Here is a 22,264-nt window from a genome sequence, read left to right on the forward strand (position 1 = left end):
ACAGCCACAAGTTCCAATAGCCAAAAAACATGAATGAGACCACATCAAATAGTTGCTCTTATCTAGTTTAATGGAGCTAGGGAGGAATGAATGGAGATCCAAATGAGTAATCCCTTCAATCCAATAGATGCAGTAGTAATCTCAGACATGTTTGCTAAGCAGAAAGTGGGTCTTAGACAACGTCCCTAGAATAGCACTGGCATCTTCAACAGCTAGAGAGCAGATCCCTGATGTAGATCATCTAAAAAAAAGAGATAACAAGGCAGAAATCCTCTGTGAGAAAGATGACATTCAATCACTGAAGGAGAGGAGATAGGCGGACGTGATGGCTCGAGGCACTAGAAGTGGCGAATGAAAGTGAGGGCCAAGAGCATGAGAGGTGCTGGTGGTGAGAAAGCCAAGCGGTGGTGCAGCTGTAAGGGCGAGGTTGGCGGTGAACCTGCTAGCGGTAGTGAGTGATTGGCGGCGGCGGCATGATGGGTGTTAGGGTTGGATAGAGAAAAGAAAAAGAGAGAGAGAGAGAGAGAGAGGGCAATGGTTAGGGTTTGCTCTTACATATGAAAGGCATTAGGGTTAGGATTCTAGAGGTGATCCTAGCTCTGGCACCATGTTGATTTGGGGAATCGAGCTTATGTCTCATAGAGACCAGCCCACCTTTATATATAAGGAAGAGAGAGTTCTAGAATATTACAAGGACCACCAAAACCCTAAAGAACTTTGGACCTGTTTGGATTCTAAAACATCCCTAAAACCCATTATTACAACACTTCTAATCCAAATGGAATGAAACTCTGTCAGTCTGCAATTGTGGGGGTAAGTACACTATATGACTTAGAGAGAATTGATTTCTGTTAGCTTCCCTACGGTGCGATTGGAGTAAAGATGTAAATGGATCGAATACATATCGGATCTGGATAGCCCTTGACTGGATATGGATACCCCTAAAATGATACGGATGCAAATTGATTTCCGGATTTTCGGCTATCCGTTTACATCTCTGAATTGTGTAACCCAGACCTTCCTCACCCCCGGCAGATACGATTCGCTCTCAGTCCATGTCTCTCAGTTGTCTTTGCCTTTTCCTCATTCGCTAGAACCTGTCTAATCTTCAAGAACCCTCAGGTCATTAGCTACTTAATTTTTTATTATTATTTGGATATCTATTCGAATTGGTTAGATTATGTTCCGGATTATCTGAATTCAGATCTGGATACGTCTGACCGGATATGGATACCCCTAAACGGATACAGATGCGTAATGAATTCAGATTTTTGACTATCTGTTTATATCCCTAAGTTAGAGTAGATAACGCTGATGTAAACTAAAGGTTTCTTAAATTAGAATACCAATTTGCCAGCAGGAACTGTGACCAGGTGATCAATGATGTTATTATATTTCTTGAAGAAGCAAGAATTTGATCAGTAATCCTTAAAGAGAACCCAGCCAAAGGCCTGGGTTCAACTCTTGACATCAAGGATCAGGTGGTATTGAACAAGAAACAAACAGTAATGATTGAAGATATTCCATCTTAGGAACTGAATTTTTCTCAACTTGCCAATGTGTGCTGGCCTATGTCTCTATTATTGAAACTCTAATTGTATTTTCTTATTTGTTACTTTACCGTGTTGATTTCACATTTTCATTCACAGTATGTTGTCACTGTCTTCCTGAATTTCAGGGATTGCTAGTTTATGGACGACAAGGTCAGGAGATTTTTAGAAGAAATTTGGATCCTATTCTCTGTCGAGAGGTAAACCATTCTTTTAATAGTACAGAATGGTACTATTTGTTTCTAGTTTTCATTAGATCTCTGGTTATTGTTACTCACAAGGAAAGAAAAATAGTTCCTGTGTAATGGATTTCAAACCATTAAGTGTTTGGGTTTAAAAAACCAGAAGAACCCAGTATTGCAGATAAGGAACCAAAACCAGATTTTGGAGATTTCCCAGAACTTGACAAGGATAAGCCTGGTCTGGGTAAAACTGGTTGAGTGATCCTATAGGGGTGGGGAATGATCTGAAGGTTTGATCCCAAGTTATATATGAATTTGGTTAGCCCTAGGATTCTAGATTAGAATCCAGAACAACAAATTTTGATGGCAGATCTTTATGGTTCTAGAACAGAATCAAGTAATGGCATAATGTAAGGATTCATAGTAAACTGAAGTCTTAAATGTTAACCAGAAATCAGAAACAGAAAAGCTCAGAATTGAAGAAGTAGAACAGTATCAGAATTCTAGAAATTGATGCAGGAAACTGATTAATGTAGGGCAAGGTCAGTGTTGTCCTAATCTAGGATCACAGGTACTGTGATGCAGATACATCACCAAAAGGGGCTTGTTTGCCTAGAAATAAGTCGAGGGTTAATGATGTCCTAACCTACAGTAGGATCATATATCTGGGTTGTTTTCAACTTGGGTCTTTGGTCCATGGGGTTTTCATGTAATAGCCATCTTTAATGGGCCTAAACTGTCGGTATTAAGGCTACATACAGTATTGCTTTTATTAGGCTTAGTTTCTTATACTTGGTTTATTTTTAAGTTGTTTTGAGTTTGTTCAATTGAACTGGTTCTATGTTGTTTAATTTATCTTTAATTACTTAAGTCCACAACAAACTTAAGTCATTGGCATGTTAGGACTTGAAGTTTGACTATGTTTTGGGTTAGTTTCCTTTCTTATTTTAGTTTTCTAGTCAATCTAAGTGTCCTAATTGGTTAAGGGTCGGGTTAGCCCTTTCCTTTTAGTGTCTAAATCTGTTTTTGAGCCTCTATATAAGTTTGTAAGGGAGGCCAACAATGCAGCTTTTGCTTGCTTCCTCATGCTTGAAGACCTCGTGTTTGATCAAGAACCCTTTGTGTTTGATCCAATTGACACCTAGTTGTGTGAAGGCCAGGTGTTATTTTCTACTGTTTTTGTTCTGAACCTGCTGATATACTACCGGATTTCTAATTTTTCTAGTTCTGATTGGCATTGACAAGTAAGTTCTAATTTGGAAATTTCTACAACTAGAACCTTTGCTTCTAGAAGATCATGTGCTACATGTTTTTTGAGGTTAAGCAATCTAGCGATTAAATTCTCTCAAGATTTTTGACCATATGTTCAGGAAGCCTAATGGTGAACTCAATTTGAGTTTGACCTAATTTTGACTATCTGATTTGGAGTTACTTTAGATTTCCTATTTTGCCCTTTTGTCATAAATTGAACTGCTGTTAAATCGATTTCTGGTTTAACTGGTCTTTTTTTTTGTGGGTGCATTAATAAATGCATTAAAAGACTGGGGAGGGAGAATATATCCCCCTAAGGGAGATTACAAACCCAATAAGGGTAACCAAAGTCCAGAAAAGACAACATTCAAGGCCCGGAGGGCTTGAGAACTAAAAGACATCTACAATACAAAGCCCACATGGGCTTAGAATAAAAAGAGCGAAGAAGCCCAAACAACTTAAAATTCTAAAGCCCACATGGACTGAACAAGATCCAAGAAGCCCAAAGTAAGGAAGAGGGGCAAACAAGGAAATTTCAGGTAGGGTTCCACCAAATCCTACCCATCGTATCTCATCACTTCAACTTCTAGCCGTTGAGACACAAATTGAAGCTCCGACAAAAAAAAGCAGCCACAGAGTGGGGCACGGAGCCTTGCGGAGGGCTGCAGCTAAGCGAGAAGCTGGCCTAGCAGAAGAGACAGCTGCGAAGACGGGACACCAGCCTTGCAGAGGGCATTAGCGAAGCGGCTGTCGGCAGAGCATGGCTGGCAGCCTTACGGGTTGCAAGCCTTGCAAGTAGCTTGCCAAGAAAGCACCATGGAGCAAACGATTCGATTTGGGAGGACTTAAAACTGCCAAGGATCAAGAAGAGAGCATGGCTTATGGCTTAGCCAGCAGCACAAAGGCACACCCGAACTATTCAACGACTCAAGGATGAGTAGCAACAGGCCCAAAGAGCATCAATGGAGGGAGAAGGAGCCAACATATCGATCTGAGAGTGTCTTTAGTTGGCGACAAAGCCAAACCCAATCAAAGCAGCAGTTGGAGTATGTGCAGTTGTAGGCCCAGAGAACGTCGGGGGAGGGAGGAGCCAACGAGTCAATCTGGGAGGATTAGGAGATCCTAGCAAGACCTTCAAGGACCAGCTCAGAGCTACGAGTCAAATTATTTACATAATTTAATTCTCAGAATAGGGCTACTTTAGGTATTTTCTCTTATTTTCATAATTCAGGCCAAAAGTGGACCAAGTGGAGTACAAATGTCAAATTTGGCCAAGGAACCAAACTCTAGCCAGCCTGGCTGAGCCTGGTGTTTTCCCTCTTGGCAAAATCTACAGAATAAATTCCAAGGGTTTCCTATGAGGTGGACGATTTCTACAAGGAAGATTTAGGCTGAGTCAACATTTTATTTTGGTTTTTAACCACATGTTGGGATGAATTTTTAGTAGTTTCATATTCATGATCTTCTATATTGGACAATATTCTAGAAGATCCTATTCTATATTCTATTTTAGGATTAAGGGAAATATTGTAAAGGGAATTGGGATTATCAAATTTTGGGTTGTTTCTATTATAGGTTTTGATTTTTATTTGCTTTCTATTTCTTTCTTCTCATTTTTAGGTAGCTGAACTCTATAAATAGAGAAGCTCTCCTCTCTTTGAAAACACTAAGCTCCCTCTCTCCTCTTCTTCTTTCACTTCATTAATTTAGCTTTTAATAATTTATGTTTACAAGTAGTAATTCTTTTTTGTAAGTTGTAATTTTACTATGAATTAATAGGAAGATTTGGCAATTTTCATTTTTATTCAAATTGTAAGCTCCATACAAGTTATTGGAAGCAAGGAAGATTTAAAGATTTTTTTATAAGTTGGATTTTTCTTCTCAAGCCTCTGCGTTTCTCCATTCAAGAAGTTATTTATTTCTTTTATTTTAAATTTTATTTTCATTGCTATGTCTTTTATTTTTAATTCAAGTAGTATGATCACCACCAATGGCTAGCTAAACCCATTCTTTTGGGATTTGGGTGAAGCCACATATGGTTGGTATGAATGAATAATGGACATGCTTTATTTTAATGGACATGAACATGGTTAGACTTACTACGGTTGATCGCCGCATTGTGTATGTCATCTAATAGGACCATATACATGATAGCCGCCATAACCATAGTGACACGAATTAGGATTTATGATGTTTAGCTTAATATTGCGTATAGAATGATGCTACTCATGGGGTATGTTAGCCATTGCCGCATCTCCCATAGACTTAGATCATACTATGTGTAATATATCCCCATGCCTATTGTTAATTCAACTTATCCCATGATGAATCCCAATCCTGAAAGAACCTTCCCCATTAATTTTATTCCATTATTCTCTATTGGTTAGTTAAATTTAGTTGCACTAATTTAATTTGATATTTTAATTGTTAGAATTATCTTGCACATTTAGTTAAATTAGTATAGTCAACTCTCTTGATATTCTACCTAATTTGGAAGTGTGTTAATTAAGCACTCAACCTCCCTGAGTTCGACCCGTAGCTACAACTGACATTGTTCGCTTGCAATTAGTATAATTAATGTGGCTTACATTTGGGCCCAACAAGTTCCAAATGTACAGTGTCATGGAGCCTAATGTAAGCCACACTAATTATATTAACCGTAAGCGCACAGTGTCAGTTGTAGCTAAATGTCGAACTCAGGGAAGTCGAGTGCTTAATGAACACACTTCCAAATTGGGCAGTGTAAATATCAAGAGAGTTGACTATACTAATTTAACTAAGTGTGCAAGATAATTCTAACAATTAAAGTATCAAATTAAATTAGTGCAATTAAATTTAACTAACCAATGGAGAATAATATAATAAAATTAATGGGGAAGGTTCTCTCAGGATTGGGATTCATTATGGGAATAAGTTGAATTGACAATAGGCATGGGAACATAATACACATAGTTGATTTAGGTCTACGGGAGATGAGGCAATGGCTAACATACCCTATGAGTAGCATCATTCCATATGCAATATTAAGCTAAACATCATAAATCCTAATTACTGTCACTATGGCTATGGAGGCTATCATGTATATGGTCCTATTGGATGACATACACAATGCGGCGATCAACCGTAGAAAGTCTAATCAGGTTCATGTCCGTTAAAATAAAACATGCCCGTTATTTATTCATACCAACCTCCCATGGCTTCACCCAAATCCCAAAAGAATGGGTTTAGCTAGAAATGAGAGTGGTGGTGATCATGCTACTTGAATTAAAAATAAAAGACATAGCAATGGAAATTAAATTTAAAATAAAAGAAATAAATAACTTCCCTGAATGGAGAAACACAAAGGCTTGAGAAGAAAAATCTAATTTATAATAAAATCTTTAAATCTTCCTTGCTTCCAATAACTTGTATGGAGCTTACAATTTGAATAAAAATGAAAATTGCTAAATCTTCCTATTAACTCAGAGAAAAGTTACAACTTAAAAAAAAAGAATTACAACTTGTAAATATAAATTATTCAAAGCTAAACTAATGAAGTGAAAGAAGAAAAAGGGGAGAGGGAGCTTGGTTTTCAAAGAGAGGAGAGCTTATCTCTTTATAGAGTTCAGCTACCTAAAGAATGAGAAGAAAGAAATAGAAAGAAAATAAAAATCAAAACCTATAATAGAAACTACCCAAAATTTGACAATCTCAATTCCCTTTACAATATTTCCCTTAATCCCAAAATAGAAGATAGAATAGGATCTTCTAGAATATTGTCCAATATAGAAGATCATGAATATGAAACTACTAAAATTCATCCCAATATATGGTTAAAAACCAAAATAGAAGGTTAACTCAGCCTAAATCTTCTTTGTAGAAATCGTCCACCACATAGGAAATCCTTGGAATTTATTCTGCAGATTTTGCCAGGAGGGAATCTTCTAGGCTCGGCCAGGTAGGCTAGAGTTTGGTTCCTTGGGCCGAATTTGACACTTGTACTCCACTTGGTCCACTTTTGGCCTGGATTCTAAAAACAAGAGAAAATACCTAAAGTAGCCCTGTTCTGGGAGTTAAATGATGTAAATAATTAGAATAATTTGCATATAAAAAATGCTCAACAAATACCCCCATACTTGAACTTTGCTTGTCCTCGAGCAAAAAGAAACAAGAAAGAAAGAAAAACCTAACTCACTTTCGTAGAAATCACGTTTGCACTTAGCCTATGCAACAAGCCTTTAAACCCCTAGGGTACCCTAGGGGATGAGTTGTGTCTCGTGAGTGTTTGCAGTGAATAAATACACAAAATTAAAAACCTTACTTCTCTTGAATAGTTGTGATCCTGACTAGAGCATAAGCAAAATCTATCTCTACTCAAAATTGGAAGAAAAAAAGTAACTATAAAAACTTTAATATTGAGATTCCTAAGGGCTCCCATACTTGAATTTTATTATCTCGTTCCAATTCATGGAACTATCACACCTCCCAATTATAGGGTTCCTTAAAACTTCAAATTTTCATCAAACCAAGAGTATCATTCTAGGGTACAAAAGACTTTAGCGTGGAGGCAGATAAGAAAATAGGCAAATGGATGGCCCTTTTAAAAAAAAAAAAAAAAAAAAAAAAAAAAAAACTAAGTATTGAACTCATTTATACCTCTACTACAGTTGGCTTGAATGACATGCAGGGCTTGCACCAGACACCCAAATTACTATTTAGCTTCAGTAATTTCATTTTTTATGCATATATCTATGAATAGAAATTGATGCAAGAGTTCAATCAAATTTTTTTTTTCTTTTTTAAAGGAGTTCCAATCAAAGTACATCCGTTTCTTGAGGCGTAGTAGCCTGTTGTGTACAACCAATGAAATTTTCTATGTTAATTTTCACTTAACTTTGCATGCAAAAATACCCAGTTTCGGTCTTAACTCATACTCAAGATCACAATTCTATATCTTTTTTCACAAATTTTCACATTCGAATTTCACCCTACCTTAGGATGTGTTCAAATTCCTTTCCTTGAAACAAGAACTTTATTACTTCAGAGCATGGGTTACCAAATTCATTTCTCTCAATCGAAAATAAAAAGAAATTCAAAACATTCCAAAAATTCCAAGATGTCTATAAACTCACCTAAGCTTAAGTCAAGATTCCAACACAGTTCAGCTCAAGAAACTCTCTCCCCCTATACTTGAAGTGTGCAGTGTCTGCAATGCATGAAAGAACATAAAAACAAGGACAAAGGAACAAGGACTCACCAGATGTGATCAAACATCAGAATAAAGAGGCTCATGGAGCTCCAAGACCTCTTCTATATTTGTAGAAGGCAATTCAATGAATGGCTTAAGGCGTTGACCATTGACCATTGACCTTGAAAGTCTCACCATTTCTTGGATTCAAAATCTCTACAGCACCATGTGAGAAAACATTATGTACAATGTAAGGACCATTCCAACGGGATCTCAACTTACCAGGGAATAGATGCAATCTTGAATTATAAAGCAAGACCTAATCGCCTACTTGAAATGATTTCCGAAGAATCCGTTTGTCAAAGAAAGCTTTTGTCTTTGCCTTGTAAATCCGAGCATTGTCGTAGGCATCATGTCTAATTTCCTCTAATTCAGAGAGTTGGAGTCTGCGATGTGTACCAGCATCAGACAGATCAAAATTCAATTTCTGGATGGCCCAAAATGCTCTGTGTTCTAACTCAATTGGTAAATGACACGCTTTCCCATACACTAGACGGTAAGGAGATTGACCAAGATCGGTCTTTTATGCAGTCCGATGAGGCCACAAGGCATTTACCAACCGGTTAGACCAATCCTTGAGGTTGGGATTGACGGTTTTCTCCAAGATCTGTTTGATTTGCCTATTAGACATATCCACTTGGCCACTAGTTTGAGGGTGATAAGGGGTGGCCAATTATGGATAATACCATATTTCTTCATGAGGGCTTCGAAGGGTTTATTGAAAAAATGTTTACCCCTATCACTAATCAAAGCAAGCGGTGTACCGAAGCGGGAAAAGATATGCACTTTAAGGAACTTGACCACCACTTTGTGGTCATTGGATTTACAAGCTATGGCCTCAATCCATTTAAAAACACAAGGGGTGGATCATGACCTCCCGAACGTGTGAAGACGAAGAAGAAGAAAATAAAAAAGAGAGAAGGATGAGAAGGAGAGGGAAGAAGAAGGATGAGAGAAGGGGGGGGGGGTGCAGCCCAGCATGAGGCCAGGTTGCTCCAAGTGGCGGCCAGATTAGGTCTCCTGGAGTTCTTGCTATGCGATGAAAAGTTGTGCCCTTTGTCAAAACCTAACCTTATTGCTGAGAGATGTTAGTAATCTATTTCTGTTGAGATTACTATTTCCTGGTCAGAATTGAATGACTGAATAATTTCTCAGATCTGATCATGGTTCAACATTTTCAACCATTTCGACCGTTTTGAGGGAGACTTAGAAGAAATGCATTGGTACTTATACAATACCCATTTTGATGGGTTCAACCATTTTGGTCTAACCAGCTCCTTATAAGCATCACTTGTTTCGTGGGAAGCAAGCCCATTTTGCAAAAAAAGACCCCCCCCCAAATTTGATTGTAAGAGGTGGGAAACATAGGAAATGAAGCAAGAAATCCATCAATCTTTCATTCTACACTTGAATCTTACGCAACAAAGTATATCATTTGTACAATGTACTTATAAATATAGTAGAATTATTTCAGTTTTTATCATTTGTTTTGCATCCTCTACATTATGTTTTGTATGTTTTAATCATGTATTTTCCATTTTAGTTAGTGACTTATATATGTTGTAATAGTACAGCTTCAGTCAACATACACTAGTAAACTTGGGTCAACACCACAAGTATCACTTCAGTTTTTTTTTTTTCATGAAACTAATTCTTTGAGTAGGTTAGAAATGTTAAAATATGTACACAAAAAATCAGCAAAAAAAAAAATCCAGTTTGGGGGTGGAAATTTCCACCATTGCAGGCAAATTTCCCTAGTTTCCTTGAAATTTCCAAAATTTTTCGGTCTCGATCAGGGTCGAAACCCGATATGTTGAGCCTTGGTTCTGGTTCATATTCTGCTGGGTGAAATTACCATTATACCCCCTATCTTATTACTACTAGAATTAGTTCTTATCTACTGATTTGACCTCACCAGTCTCAGATTTCCAGTACTTGTTCCCCTTCTCATTAACTGAGCTCGATCTCAGTTTCAGCCTTGTTTGACCGTGTGATTTTGTTTAATTTGATTTCTCTTAAATCTGGATTTTATTTTCTGTGAAAAGATCATTGGTACCGTTTTGATTTTTCAATTACAGTACTAGATTATACTGACAAAATGGTGGCTTATCACTTGGTTCCAGAAGCAAGATAATAAAAATCACCCCAAATAATTACCGATAGCATTCTTGACACCAAAGACATGTCAGTGCTAGGAACACACTTATCAGATGATATTTTGTCACCGAGAAACTGAACAGTATTACAGATTATGCTATCAGCAGAACAGGTAATGAATAAAACCCAGAAATAGCAACTGATTCAGATTTAGCAAGTAGGCGTCTCAGATGGCACTGATCTCCGAGTCGAGGGAAGGGAGCTTAGGACTGATTAACACTTCAAAAACTCAGGCCAAACTAATGGTGGGATCCTGAGATATGACAGAATTCCAGAATTAGAAACTATGCATCCAAAACTAGCAACTAGTTGTTATAAGTTATAACCAAACCAGCCATTGGATCAGTTCCAGATCACCATTGAAGGAAGGCCCTTGGAAGGGTGTCACTCTGCCAAAAGATGAGCTGAATCTGGAGGTTGGAGCAGAACTTTCCTGGTCTAGAAGTTCCACCAGTAGGACATCAGCTGGAAGAGCCGCAGGCTGTATTCTTCAATTTTCCATCAGAGCTTGAAGGATCAACAGCAGCACAGTCTACTGATGTTCAGAAGCAACAATGGAGGAGTAAACAGGCCCTCGGTTACTTCACTGTTGTGGGTTTGTTGCAGGCAATGAAAATAGAAACAAAACTCAATGGAGAAGAATTATTAATAAGAGGGGAGGGGGGGAGGGTAGAATATGACCGAGGCGTCTCACCTATGGTCTTGGTCAGCCTCTCACTGCCTAGGTCTCTCACATCTATGTACTACATCTCAGAGCTATGGTTGTAAAACCTATTTTTATTTTATTTATATATTTTCCATCATTCAAATAGATAGGATCTGGATGTAGATAGGGCTGTCAAAAGGAGGATTCAAACTGACCAAACCATGGTTCAGTTGTGTCCCAAGGTCTGGACCCGGTTTAGTCCCATCGAGCCAGCCTTGCTGTCTACACCTTTTGATCCTATGCTGGTCCATACATGCAGCCATCGAACCAGCATAGATGCCCCTTGAATAGTGCATATTTTACTTCCTTAATTGGTCTTTTAGAAGAGCCCAAGCAGCCATTGATCCAGCCTGTAGAGCAGCTTTCATAACTGGTGTTACTGTTCATGTGAACAGCATTTCAGTATTTTTCTCAGCAAGTTTTGGTCTTCAAAAGGATCTTCTAGAAGTATGCCAACTGTCCCGTCTGATTTGGAAGGAAGAAGTCCAAGATTGTTGAAGATCTGCCAATCAATGTCAGCAGGATTTGCTTCCTTGTTTAGTGTTTCTTGGTTAGCAAGTTAATATTATTTGTTAGGAGATATTAGATTAATAGGAGTTTCTATTTTTATGTTTACCTGGTTAACAAGTAGTTCGTGGTTAGGAAAGTCTATGTTAGTTTCCATTCTTATGTGAATTTCCTCTTTTAATTACTTTCTAATTGTAAGCTGAACTTGCTCCTTTATAAAGAGCTGCTGTAATCAATTGAGAGGTGAATGGAGATTGAAGTTTATGAAAATTGAGTGTTTACTCATGGCTGAGATAGCTGTTACCTTTAGGGATGAGATACCCAAAACCTGAGGGGTGAGATGCCCATTTACTAATTCTTCTCCACCCTTCTCCACCCTCTCTCTATTTTCTTTCTTTTCCTTTAATTTGTTTGCTGTGAGAGAGTGTTTGAGTGACCAAAGTCAGTTTGTTGAAGTTTAGAAGCACCATCAAAAGACTAGTTTGAAGGCCTATGGTTGCTGTTCTGCAGAACTCCATAAAGTTTCCTAATTCATGTAGACAGCCTATCTCTCAATTCAACCATCGGAATTGTCTCATCTTTTGAGGATTTGTTGACCTATATAGGACCATCTACTCCAAGTTTTAGCTCTATCTGAGCTACGGTTTGTGAGTTCTCGAATTTCTCCCTATTCAGCTAGATTTTTAGATCCTGCTTGGGATTAGGTCCTTTGTGATCTAGTCTTACATTAGATCCCCTCTTCTTTATTTATAATCAACTATCGTCAATTACAAAAAATAGCAATTCTTAATGGCATGGGGAGATTGCTTGGCTGCTAATTAAACTGAAAAGGAAAATTAACTTCAAATTAGAAATCTGTTGGAAAATAGAAAGTCCTACCTATCTAGCTATTGACTCAATACTTAATAGACATACTAGAAAATAGAAAGTACTAAAATGGAAACTAAGATATAATATCCTAACTGTTGTAATAGTGGGTTTTAGGGAAAGTGTTAGTTACCAAACGGACCCTAAGAGGTTTAATGGTCTTTGTCATTCTCTAGAACGTTCTCTCCATTGTTATAAATAAAGAAAGCTAGTGTCATATTAGACACAAGTCATTATCCCATTTAACATGGTATCAGAGGCATAGGATTCGAAACCCTAAGGGCTCTCCCTTTTCTCCATCTCTTTGCCTCTTTCTTATTTCTCTCTCTCCTAGTGCCTCCATCTGCACTTCCTTCCATCTCTCTTCATCTGCTTCTCTCTCGTGGTGGGAGCTTCTTAAACCACTAAGAGGGTTTTTAGCCTCCACCCATCCTTCTTTTGGGCTCTCAGACTCTCTTCTACAATGATCTGAGAGACCCAAAACCTTTTTTTATCTCTTTTTTAGGGTTTTCTCCTTGAGAACTTTTTTTCATTGTTAGGATGCTTTTTCCCCACTCGATACTCTGACCGCCTTGATGTTTGTTGCGATTGGTGCCTCTTATCCTTGTGGTGGTATGTACCGATCACTTTTTCGTTTGAGGTCTGTTCTAGAGGTATCCCCAAAATCGTTTTCTCAGGGTTTTACCATTTATCGAGTTTTGGGGTTTTTAGCTTTTTCTGGTTATTTTGGTGCTTTCTCTATCTCTGGCTAGTGTCTCTTCTATTTGCACAACCCCCTTGAGTAGCAACCATGTCTACCAGTTCATCTGCTTCTAGTGGCGGAGTCACCACGGCTCTTCCTACTTTTCCTCCTTGTGCTATTAAGCTTGATGGCACAAACTACCTTATATGGTCACACTCGGTTTGCATCTCCATCAAGTCCCGTGGGTATTATGGGTACCTCACTAGAACCACGAAGCATCTAACTACCGGTACTGAGATTGACAAGTGGGAGTGTGCCAACTCTCTGGTTATGGCCTTCCTTGTCAACTCCATGTTGGCACAGCTTTCGCGTGGCTATCTCCTCCTTGACTCTGCTGTGAAGCTCTGAAAGTTTGTCTAGGATATCTATTCCCAGGCAGGGAATGATGCTCAAGTCTTTGAGCTTCTCTAGAAGGTTCGTGATCTGAGGCAGAGATGGCTCACTCTGTCATAGTACTACTATGAGTTGCAGTCACTATGGACTGAGTTGGATTTCTATGAGTATACTCCTTCCACCGCTGAAGTTGTCACCAAGTTTCAGAAGCGAGAGGACAAGATCAGGGTCTATGACTTTCTGGCAGGTCTAAATGTGGAGTTTGATCAGTTGCGGTCCCAGGTTTTGAGTCGTGACCCCTTTCCTACCTTAACTTGAGGATAATCGATGTACCACCATGCTTCCATAGCAACCTGCCACTCCTACTGAGAGATCTGCACTTGTTTCTGGCACTCAGTCCCGTAGTGCAGCCTTATAGTCTGGTGGGTCCTCTACTAGGATTCCAGTGAAGTGCGATTACTGTCGGAAGGAGCTTCACACCAAGGAACATTGTTGAAAGCTTCATGGCCGTCCTGCTGATATATCTGGAAAAGGGAGAGGGAAGGGTCGTGTTGGTACTTCTGCGAAGGCCAACCATACTAAGAGGCCTGACTCTTGACTCTGCTCTTAGCTCCTCAGTAGCCTCGCTATCATCTGACGAGTTTACTGCCCTCCGGCGCCTCTTGACACGTCTAGACTCTCCTACACCTGCCACTGCGAGCTTTGCTCATTCCACCCCTTCTGGGCCAGGTATCTCCTTTTGTGGCCATACTATGTCTGTCCCTTCTACCCCTTGGATTATGGACTTTGGGGCTTCTGATCATATGACAGGCCGCTTGTCTCTTTTTTCATAGTACATTACTCGTCCTGGTAATGGTGAGGTCAAATTGGTTAATGAGACTTATTCCACTAGTTTAGGGTAGGGCTCTGTTAGCTGTACCCTCTCTTTGTCCCCTTCTACTGTATTGCATGTTCCTTCTTTTCCCACTAACCTTTTGTCCATTAGTAGTCTTACTTCTAGTCTTAATTGCAAAGCCACATTTTTCCCGTCTCATTGTGTTTTTCAGGATGTGGTGACAGGGGCAACGATTGGCTCTGGTAGGATACGTAGTGGTCTGTATCTGCTTGATGATGACTCGGCATTGGTCTCTGGTCAGGCTCTTCAGATATTTTCTACGTCACCTCCCATCTCTGAGTTACTGTAGTGGCATCGTCGGTTGGGACATCCCCCTTTGGAAACTTTAGCTAGAGTTTTTCCTTCCCTTAAAAATTATAATTTGAGTCAGTTTTTTTGTGAGGCATGTGTTTTGGCCAAACAAACTTGAATCACTTGTTCTTTTTCTAGAAATAAAAGTGCCACTCCTTTTTCATTGATACATTTTGATATTTGGGATCCATCCCGCTATGTGTCTGTCAATGGTTATCGGTGGTTTGTCTCTTTTATTGATTGTCATTGTCGGACTACTTGGGTTTATATGATGTGAACCAAGGGCGAGACCTTCTGTTGCTTTCAGCAGTTTCACCGCATGGTTAAGACCATAGTTCAAAATTTCGTAATTTCGGTTTTTTTTTTTGTCAAAAATTAATAAGGTATGAAATGGTATGTGTACCAAATTTTGGTATTTCGGCCGAAATTTTGGTATCTCGCTGAAACAATACATTCCAAGGCTTATAAATACACAATTTCGTTGAGATAGAGTCGAAATTTCTGTATCGTTTCGGTATCTCGCCGAAATTTCGACTTTATCTCAGTGGTTTCGGTTCCATTTGCATATTTTGAAGGATAAACACTCCAACAAGCCTCTAATTAGCGATGCAATTCTCACTGCTGCCTTTCTTATCAACCGAATGCTTTCTCGGGTCCATGCCTTCCGCTCCCCTCTGGATCTTCTCCAAGGTTCCGTTGCTTTTCCTGTTCCTCGTAAGATATTTGGTAGTGTTTGTTATGCTCGCGATCATCATCCTTATAGAAAGTTTGATCCTCGTGGTCTCCGATGCATTTTTCTGGAGTATACTCCTACTCAGAAAGGCTATCGGTGTTTTCATCCTCCTACTAGGCATTGGTTTGTGACTATGGATGTTGTCTTTCACGAATCTACGTCATACTACACTACGACACCTCTTCAAGGGTAGTTTGCTTCCATTATGGAACATGTGACGCCGTCTTTGCCGTCTCTTGAGATTACTATCCTTGCTAGTATCCCGTTTCAGGGGGAGAGTGACACCTACTTCTACTTCGCCTCGGCTGGAGATACGTGTGTATAGTCCTAGAGAGCAGACTCAGACCGCTACACATCTAGCATCTACCCTACCATGCCAGTCGTCTCCTCTCGAGCATGATCTTGTCCCCTTGGACCCTGGTAATTCTCCTTCTCCTTCTGTTGATCAGTCTCTTGAGTTGCCTATTGCTGTTCGTAAAGGCATTAGGTCTTGTACTTTACATCCTATTGATAAAACTATTTCTTATGAGTCTCTCCTTCTTACTATAGTTTTGTGTCTTCTCTTTCCTTTGTGTCCATTCCTCATACCTGGCAGGAAGTGAGTGTAGGCTCACAATGGCAGGCAGCGATGGTTGAAGAGATGCAGGCTTTGAAAAAGAATGACACATGAGATCTGGTGTGTCTTCCTTCACAAAAGAAGACAGTTGGGTGCAAGTGGATCTTCACAATAAAACAGAAGGCTGATGATGGCACAATGGATCGGTACAAGACCAAACTTGTTGCCAAAGGCTTCACACAGACTTATGGGATTGATTACCAGGAGACTTTTGCTCTAGTTGCCAAGATGAACACAATTCGTGTTATCTTGGCTTGTGCCACCAACTTAGATTGGGATCTTCAGCAGTTAGATGTGAAGAATGTCTCCTTCATGGGGAACTTAAGGAGGAAGTATATATGGACATTCCTTCTGTGTTCACTTGCTCCAAATCCCAAGGGAAGGTATGCAAGCTGAAGCGTGCTCTGTATGGGCTGAAGCAATCCCCTCGTGCTTGGTTCGGACGTTTCCATAAGGCTATGGTCGCTACAGGTTATTTTCAAAGCAATGCCGACCACACTCTGTTCACCAAGAGATCTGGTGGGAAGATTGCTATCCTAATAGTCTATATAGATGATATTATTGTTACTGGTGATGATCTAGCGGAATCTCTCACCTTAAGAGATACTTGAGTGGAGCATTTGAGATCAAAGATCTAGGATAGCTTCGTTACTTCCTTAGGATTGAGGTTGTCAGGTCTTCTTGTGGGATCTACTTGTCTCAGTAAAAGTATGTGCTTGATCTTCTCTCTGAGATAGGCATGTTGGGGTGTAAGCCGGCAGACACTCCTATTGAAGCTGATGGTCACCTGAGTAGCAAGGAAGGTGATCCGGTGGATGAGGGGAGATATCAGAGATTAATGGTGCAGTTGATCTAGTTCTCTCATACATGCCCTGACATAGCATTTGCCGCCAGCCTGGTTAGTCAGTACATGTATGATCCTTACTCGACTCACATGGAACCTGTGTTGCATATTCTCTAGGACTTAAAATCTGCCCTAGGACTTGGCATCCTTTTTTCTCCTCATGATCGTCTTGGGGTGGAGGCCTTCACAAATGCGGATTGGGCAGGTTCCCCTAATGACCATAGGTCTATTACTGGTTATTGCACCTTTGTTGGTGGTAACCTTGTTACATGGTAAAGCAAGAAGCAGGTTATGGTTGCCCGTTTAAGTGCTGAAGCAGAGTTCCGTGCTATGACATATGGCTTCATGGTCTTCTCATTGATTTGGCTGTTCCCGCTACCCTTCCTATGAAGCTCTTTTGTGACAGCAAATCTGCCATTAGCATTGCTCATAAACCTGTCCAGCATGAACGAACCAAGCATGTGGAGATCGATCAACACTTCATCAAAGAGAAGCTGAATATGAGCCTTATCATTGTGCCTTTTGTTCCTAATAATGAACAACTGGTTGATGTATCTACTAAGGTCTTAGTAGTAAGATGTTTCTTCCTATTATTTGCAAGTTGGGTATATGTGATATCTATGCACCAACTTGAGGGGGAGTGTTGTAGTAATGAGTTTCATGACTTTTAGGGAAAGTGTCAGTTACCAAACGGACCCTAAGGGGTTTAATGGTCCTTGTAATTCTCTAGAACATTCGCTCCATTGTTATAAATAAAGAGGGCTAGTGTCATATTAGATATAAGTCATTATCTCATTAAACACTAACAAATATTGGCAGCATCTAATCCTTGCCAGCTGTTCAAGTGGGCCCACAAAAGATCTTCATGAACAGTGTCATGTGAGCAGTACCGCATGAACAGTGCCACGTGAACTGTGTTTGTTCCTTTTCTTCTTTATGCTTCACTCTACATCACTGATATTCAACAATTGTATTATAATGACAGATTTGATGATTAAACAAAGAACTGAAATAAGAATAAGCATTGAACTGAAACCCAACAGGATGGCTAAATCAGAGCTAAGAGATTAGTTCAGTAAGCTGAGATTTTAAGTATCAGAATTTGAAGGTTCTGAAAAGTTAAATCAAACTAGAACCTAGAACTGAAGACAAACAGAAACTGAAGATAATAACTGCAGTAGCCCAACTGATAGATTTTTAAGTCAGAAAGTAAAGAAAGAAGAACTAAATCATGCGCAGGGTTCAGAGAGGAATTGATAACTGATCTGGATTGATGGAAAGAAAGAGAGATAAATAGAAGAGGATAATATCCAGGTGCCCCACCTGATTTGCCTGCTGAATCCACAGCAGAAAACATGCTATTGAATCCAACAGCTGCTGCAATCTTGAATCCACAAGAGCTAACATTCCAGAATCCACCAGAGCTGGTATAAAATCCACAGAACCAAGTTGCGGCCCTTCATTAATCAAATCCCCCGCCGGGGGGGGGGGGGTAATGGTGTCAATATGTAATCGGAACCATTTATCGGAACTGGAAACGAATGTTTGTGATTGAACCCTCAACCGCACCATATAAAAACAATCCGGTTTTGATTTTATAGGTCATTTTCCTGGTTCGGTTCAGAACAATCGACGTTTAACCGCCACCAATGGTGTTACCGTGTTTCACTGTTTTGATGGGTCTATACCAAAAATAAGAAAAAACGTGTTTTGATGGGTTACTTCTATATTTCTATATTTGATTATTTGTATTTTGATGGCATACAAGTTATAAAGTAAAATATTTGATTTTTGTCTTTATCCTACCTATAGCAATTACAAATCCTATCTTCGACTTCGACTCTTTGTGTCCCAGGAGGTAAATCTTTTATTGTCTCTCCCTCTTCCTCTCCCTCTCCCATCTCCCGTCCTTCTACTTCCTACTTCCTACTCCCTCTCTTATCTCTGAATGTTACCAATGTAATACATTACAAAATTGAATTTACAAACCCTTTTTCAAAACCAACACTATAAACAGCATGTAAACCTATTGTGAATTGAATAACAAAACCGATTAGAAATCGGTAAAACTGAAACCGAATAAAAATGATCTTGATTTCAGCTTGTTCCTGATGTAGATAGGGCTGTCAAAAAGAGTATTCGAACTGACCAAACCATGGTTCAATTCTGTCCCAAGGTCTGGGCCTGGTTTAGTCCCATCAAGCCAGCCTTGCTGGCCCCACTTTTTGATCCTATGCTGGTCCGTGCATGCAGCTATTGACCCAGCATAGATGCCCCTTGATTAGAGCATTTTTTGTTTCCTACTTGGTCTTCTAAAAGAGCCCCTGAAGCAGCCATCGAACCAGACTCTATGCAGCACCAAAACTAGAAAACACTGTTCATGAAGTTCCCGTTCATGTGAACAGTAACTCCTGCAGTTTTTGTCTTCAAGTGAAACTTCTAGAACCAGCCAGTTGTCCCTTATTGTTGAAGAAAGAAGCTTCAAGAGAAGACCCTCCAGCTGCCATTGAACTACACATACAGCCTAAGATTTAGTTTCTATGTTGATTGCCCAAGTTAGTTTCCTATTTTGTTAGTCAATAGTTTCTATTTGTAACTTATATTAGTTTCCTTTTGTCATTGGTTTCTTAGTGTCTAATTTGGTTAAAACTTGGTTAGCAAGTTAGATACAAATTAGAAAGTCTTATTTCAGTCCATTAGTTTTCTTGTTTGTTATGTCTTTGTGTCCAAGCAATGTAAGGCTATTTAAAGCTCATCAATTATAATGAAAAGACAGATTTGAGTTAAACAAAAAAGATAGCTTATGCTGTTGTGTGGGATGCAATTGGGTGAGATGCCCTAGGTGAGATGCTTAAACTTGAGGGGTAGGATGTCCGAAACCTAGCCTTCTTCCCCCTTCTTAACCTTCCATTGATTTCTCTTTCTTTTCTTTCATTTCCTTTTTATTTGTTTGCTGTAAGAGAGTGTTTGAGTGATTAAAACAAGCTTGTTGAAGTTCTTAAGCTCCATCAAAAGACCAGTTTGAAGGCCATTCAAGGCCTGTTGCAGGGAGGGCGAGAGAGATAGGTGTAGTAAAGATTAAAACAAATTTTTTTTGGGAGATAGGGACGGATATCTGGTGCAGGGGCTTCAATGTTGGTAGTGAGTACTGACCTGCTGGGTGTTGGTAGGAGGACGGTAGGTAGGCAGGGAGGAGGTCGCTTGGGTAGGGAGTAATTGGATCTTTGGGAGAAAATCGAGGAGCAACAGATAGGGGGGCAGCTTGGAGGACAGGAGGGAGTCGTGTGAGTAGAGAACGAGTAAAGAGAGAGATTAGGGATTTGAGAGAAAGTCCGGAGAGGGAGAGGAGGGAAGGGATTCGTGTGAGTAGAGAGATAATAGGGATTTGAGAGAAAATCGGTGAGAGGTAGAGATAATTGAGGGGGAGATAAGAGGACAGCTTGGAGGGGGCAAAAGGGGTCGCATGATTAGGGGGGAAATCGTAGAAGGGAGAGAGAGTTGGGAGAAAATAAAGTTTCTTCCCCCACTCGAGGAAGTCGTTGGGGGGAGAGTTGAGAGAAAATCGGTGGTTAGTGAGAGTAGAAATCGTAGGGAGAGAAAGAGTTGAAAGAAGGTCGGGGAGTGAGAGAGGGAGTTGTGAGAAAAGACGGTTGAGGAGGAGAAGGATCCGAGAAATAGTGAGAGGCAGGTAGATAAAGAGGGAGGAGAGGGAACAGAGTAGGAGGGGGTATACTTCCTGGAATTGATGAGCCCTAAACACCGCTGCCAGAGTTGGGGATGGGGGTAGAGCGCTGGAGGTCCGGTGGACTAAGGAGCCGTGGAGAGCCAGAGAGCCGTTGAACTAGAAAATTCTGAAGCTTTGAATGGTGTCCTCAACAAACCCTCAAAATTAGTGTCAGAATGGATGGCTGCTTGTTGAGATATGAAGGTTCTTGATTGAAGTCATTAAATTGGAAACCTTCAAGAACTCGAGGATGGAGTTTCAGCAGGGACCCAAACTCAGATCGAAGTTAAGTTCTGGTGGCCTGAATAACTTCTCCAATCCCACCTTAAACTGATGGTGATGAGCTGAGAGTTGCTCACTTGATCGAAGCCCAGAAATCTCTCAGATATTGGCTGCCGCAAGGTGTGAACAGAACCACCTTAGATTACAGCAGCGACAGAACTTGGAACTGTCCTCTAGTTGCTTGAATATAACCCTCAATCTGGACTTGAGTTGCACAGGGGAACAAAGAATAATAAAAGAAGAAAAGAAAAAGGAATTGGTATTCGGTGGAAGGGGAGAAGTGGGAAGAAAGGGATAATGGGTTGAGTCTCTTACTCTTCACTAGGATCTCACCCACTCAAAAGGCCTGTCACCCCAACTATATCTCACTGCTAATCAGTTTGTAAGACAAACATCTTTTCATTAATTCAAAATCGTGTCTGAATCCCTTGGAGTCGATTACATTAAATAGGCATGGATGCTTCCCTCAAAAAAGGAAATTTATGGAAACTAAACTAAATCAGAAATTAAAATAGGAGAATATGGACCCAAATTACTAGTATTCTTTCCTGAATCTTATTTTTGACCTCTTCTTCTTCATGCTTTGAACTACATCACATGCGGAACTTGTTAACAAGGTTGAAGTAGGAAGGGCAGGTGACGTTATAGTAGTAGTGGAGAACCTCATCTATGTCCAACACATGTTCCATGTTGCCCATGTCTATCATCTCCAGCTCCTTCAGTAATGCAGGAGTAGATTACAAGTAACTAACTCCGCAGTTTATGACCCCAAACAATACAAATAGGAGCAAGAAACAAAGAAATAATACCATCAAATAACCCCCCAAGGATACAATACCCATATAGGAGCAAAACCAGTCCAAAATCCAACCCGATATGAAGGGCTTTTGACGGCTGGTTATGGAGTTATGCGCTTTCTTGATTTTTAGACCTAGGAGAGAGAATATGAAGAATTCTCAAAGAAGAACAACTTGTCTTCTTCAGATAACTTTCAAGAGAGGATCGATTGATCTTCTTAGAATATAGAACCAATCCTTCAAAGGATTTGCAGATCATATCTCAAACTTGGGCAGCAATGAGGGTCGATTGGCTTCAAGAACAAGAACTCTTTGGCTGGCTGATTGTGATTTTGTATGTTTTAACAGGTCTGAACTTCTAATAACACTAAACAAAAAATAAAAATAGAAAAAGAAGAATCGATAGAGGGTTGAGAAGGGTGAAAGAATAAAGGAATGGATATCTCACCCCTCAGGTTTTGGGTATCACACCCCTCAAAGGTTTAGGCATCTCACCTCTTAATTACAGTTTTTTTAGCTAAAGAGTAATCGCTCAATAATTCATTCATTCAAATCTGCCA

At 39.8% G+C, this 22,264-nt stretch overlaps 1 protein-coding gene across 1 annotated transcript in view; it reads left to right on the forward strand.

The window, feature by feature from the left end:
• LOC122068223 (endoribonuclease YBEY, chloroplastic-like) overlaps positions 1-22,264 on the forward strand; it is a 45,374-nt gene that overhangs the window by 15,533 nt on the left and 7,577 nt on the right. The window contains exon 8 of the mRNA XM_042632091.1: positions 1,679-1,750. Within this exon, the coding sequence (XP_042488025.1) occupies positions 1,679-1,750 (72 nt within the window). The remainder of the gene's footprint in view (positions 1-1,678; positions 1,751-22,264) is intronic.

Source organism: Macadamia integrifolia, unplaced genomic scaffold (assembly GCF_013358625.1).
Source record: "Macadamia integrifolia cultivar HAES 741 unplaced genomic scaffold, SCU_Mint_v3 scaffold359, whole genome shotgun sequence".
In the NCBI taxonomy this organism is placed as follows: domain Eukaryota; kingdom Viridiplantae; phylum Streptophyta; class Magnoliopsida; order Proteales; family Proteaceae; genus Macadamia; species Macadamia integrifolia.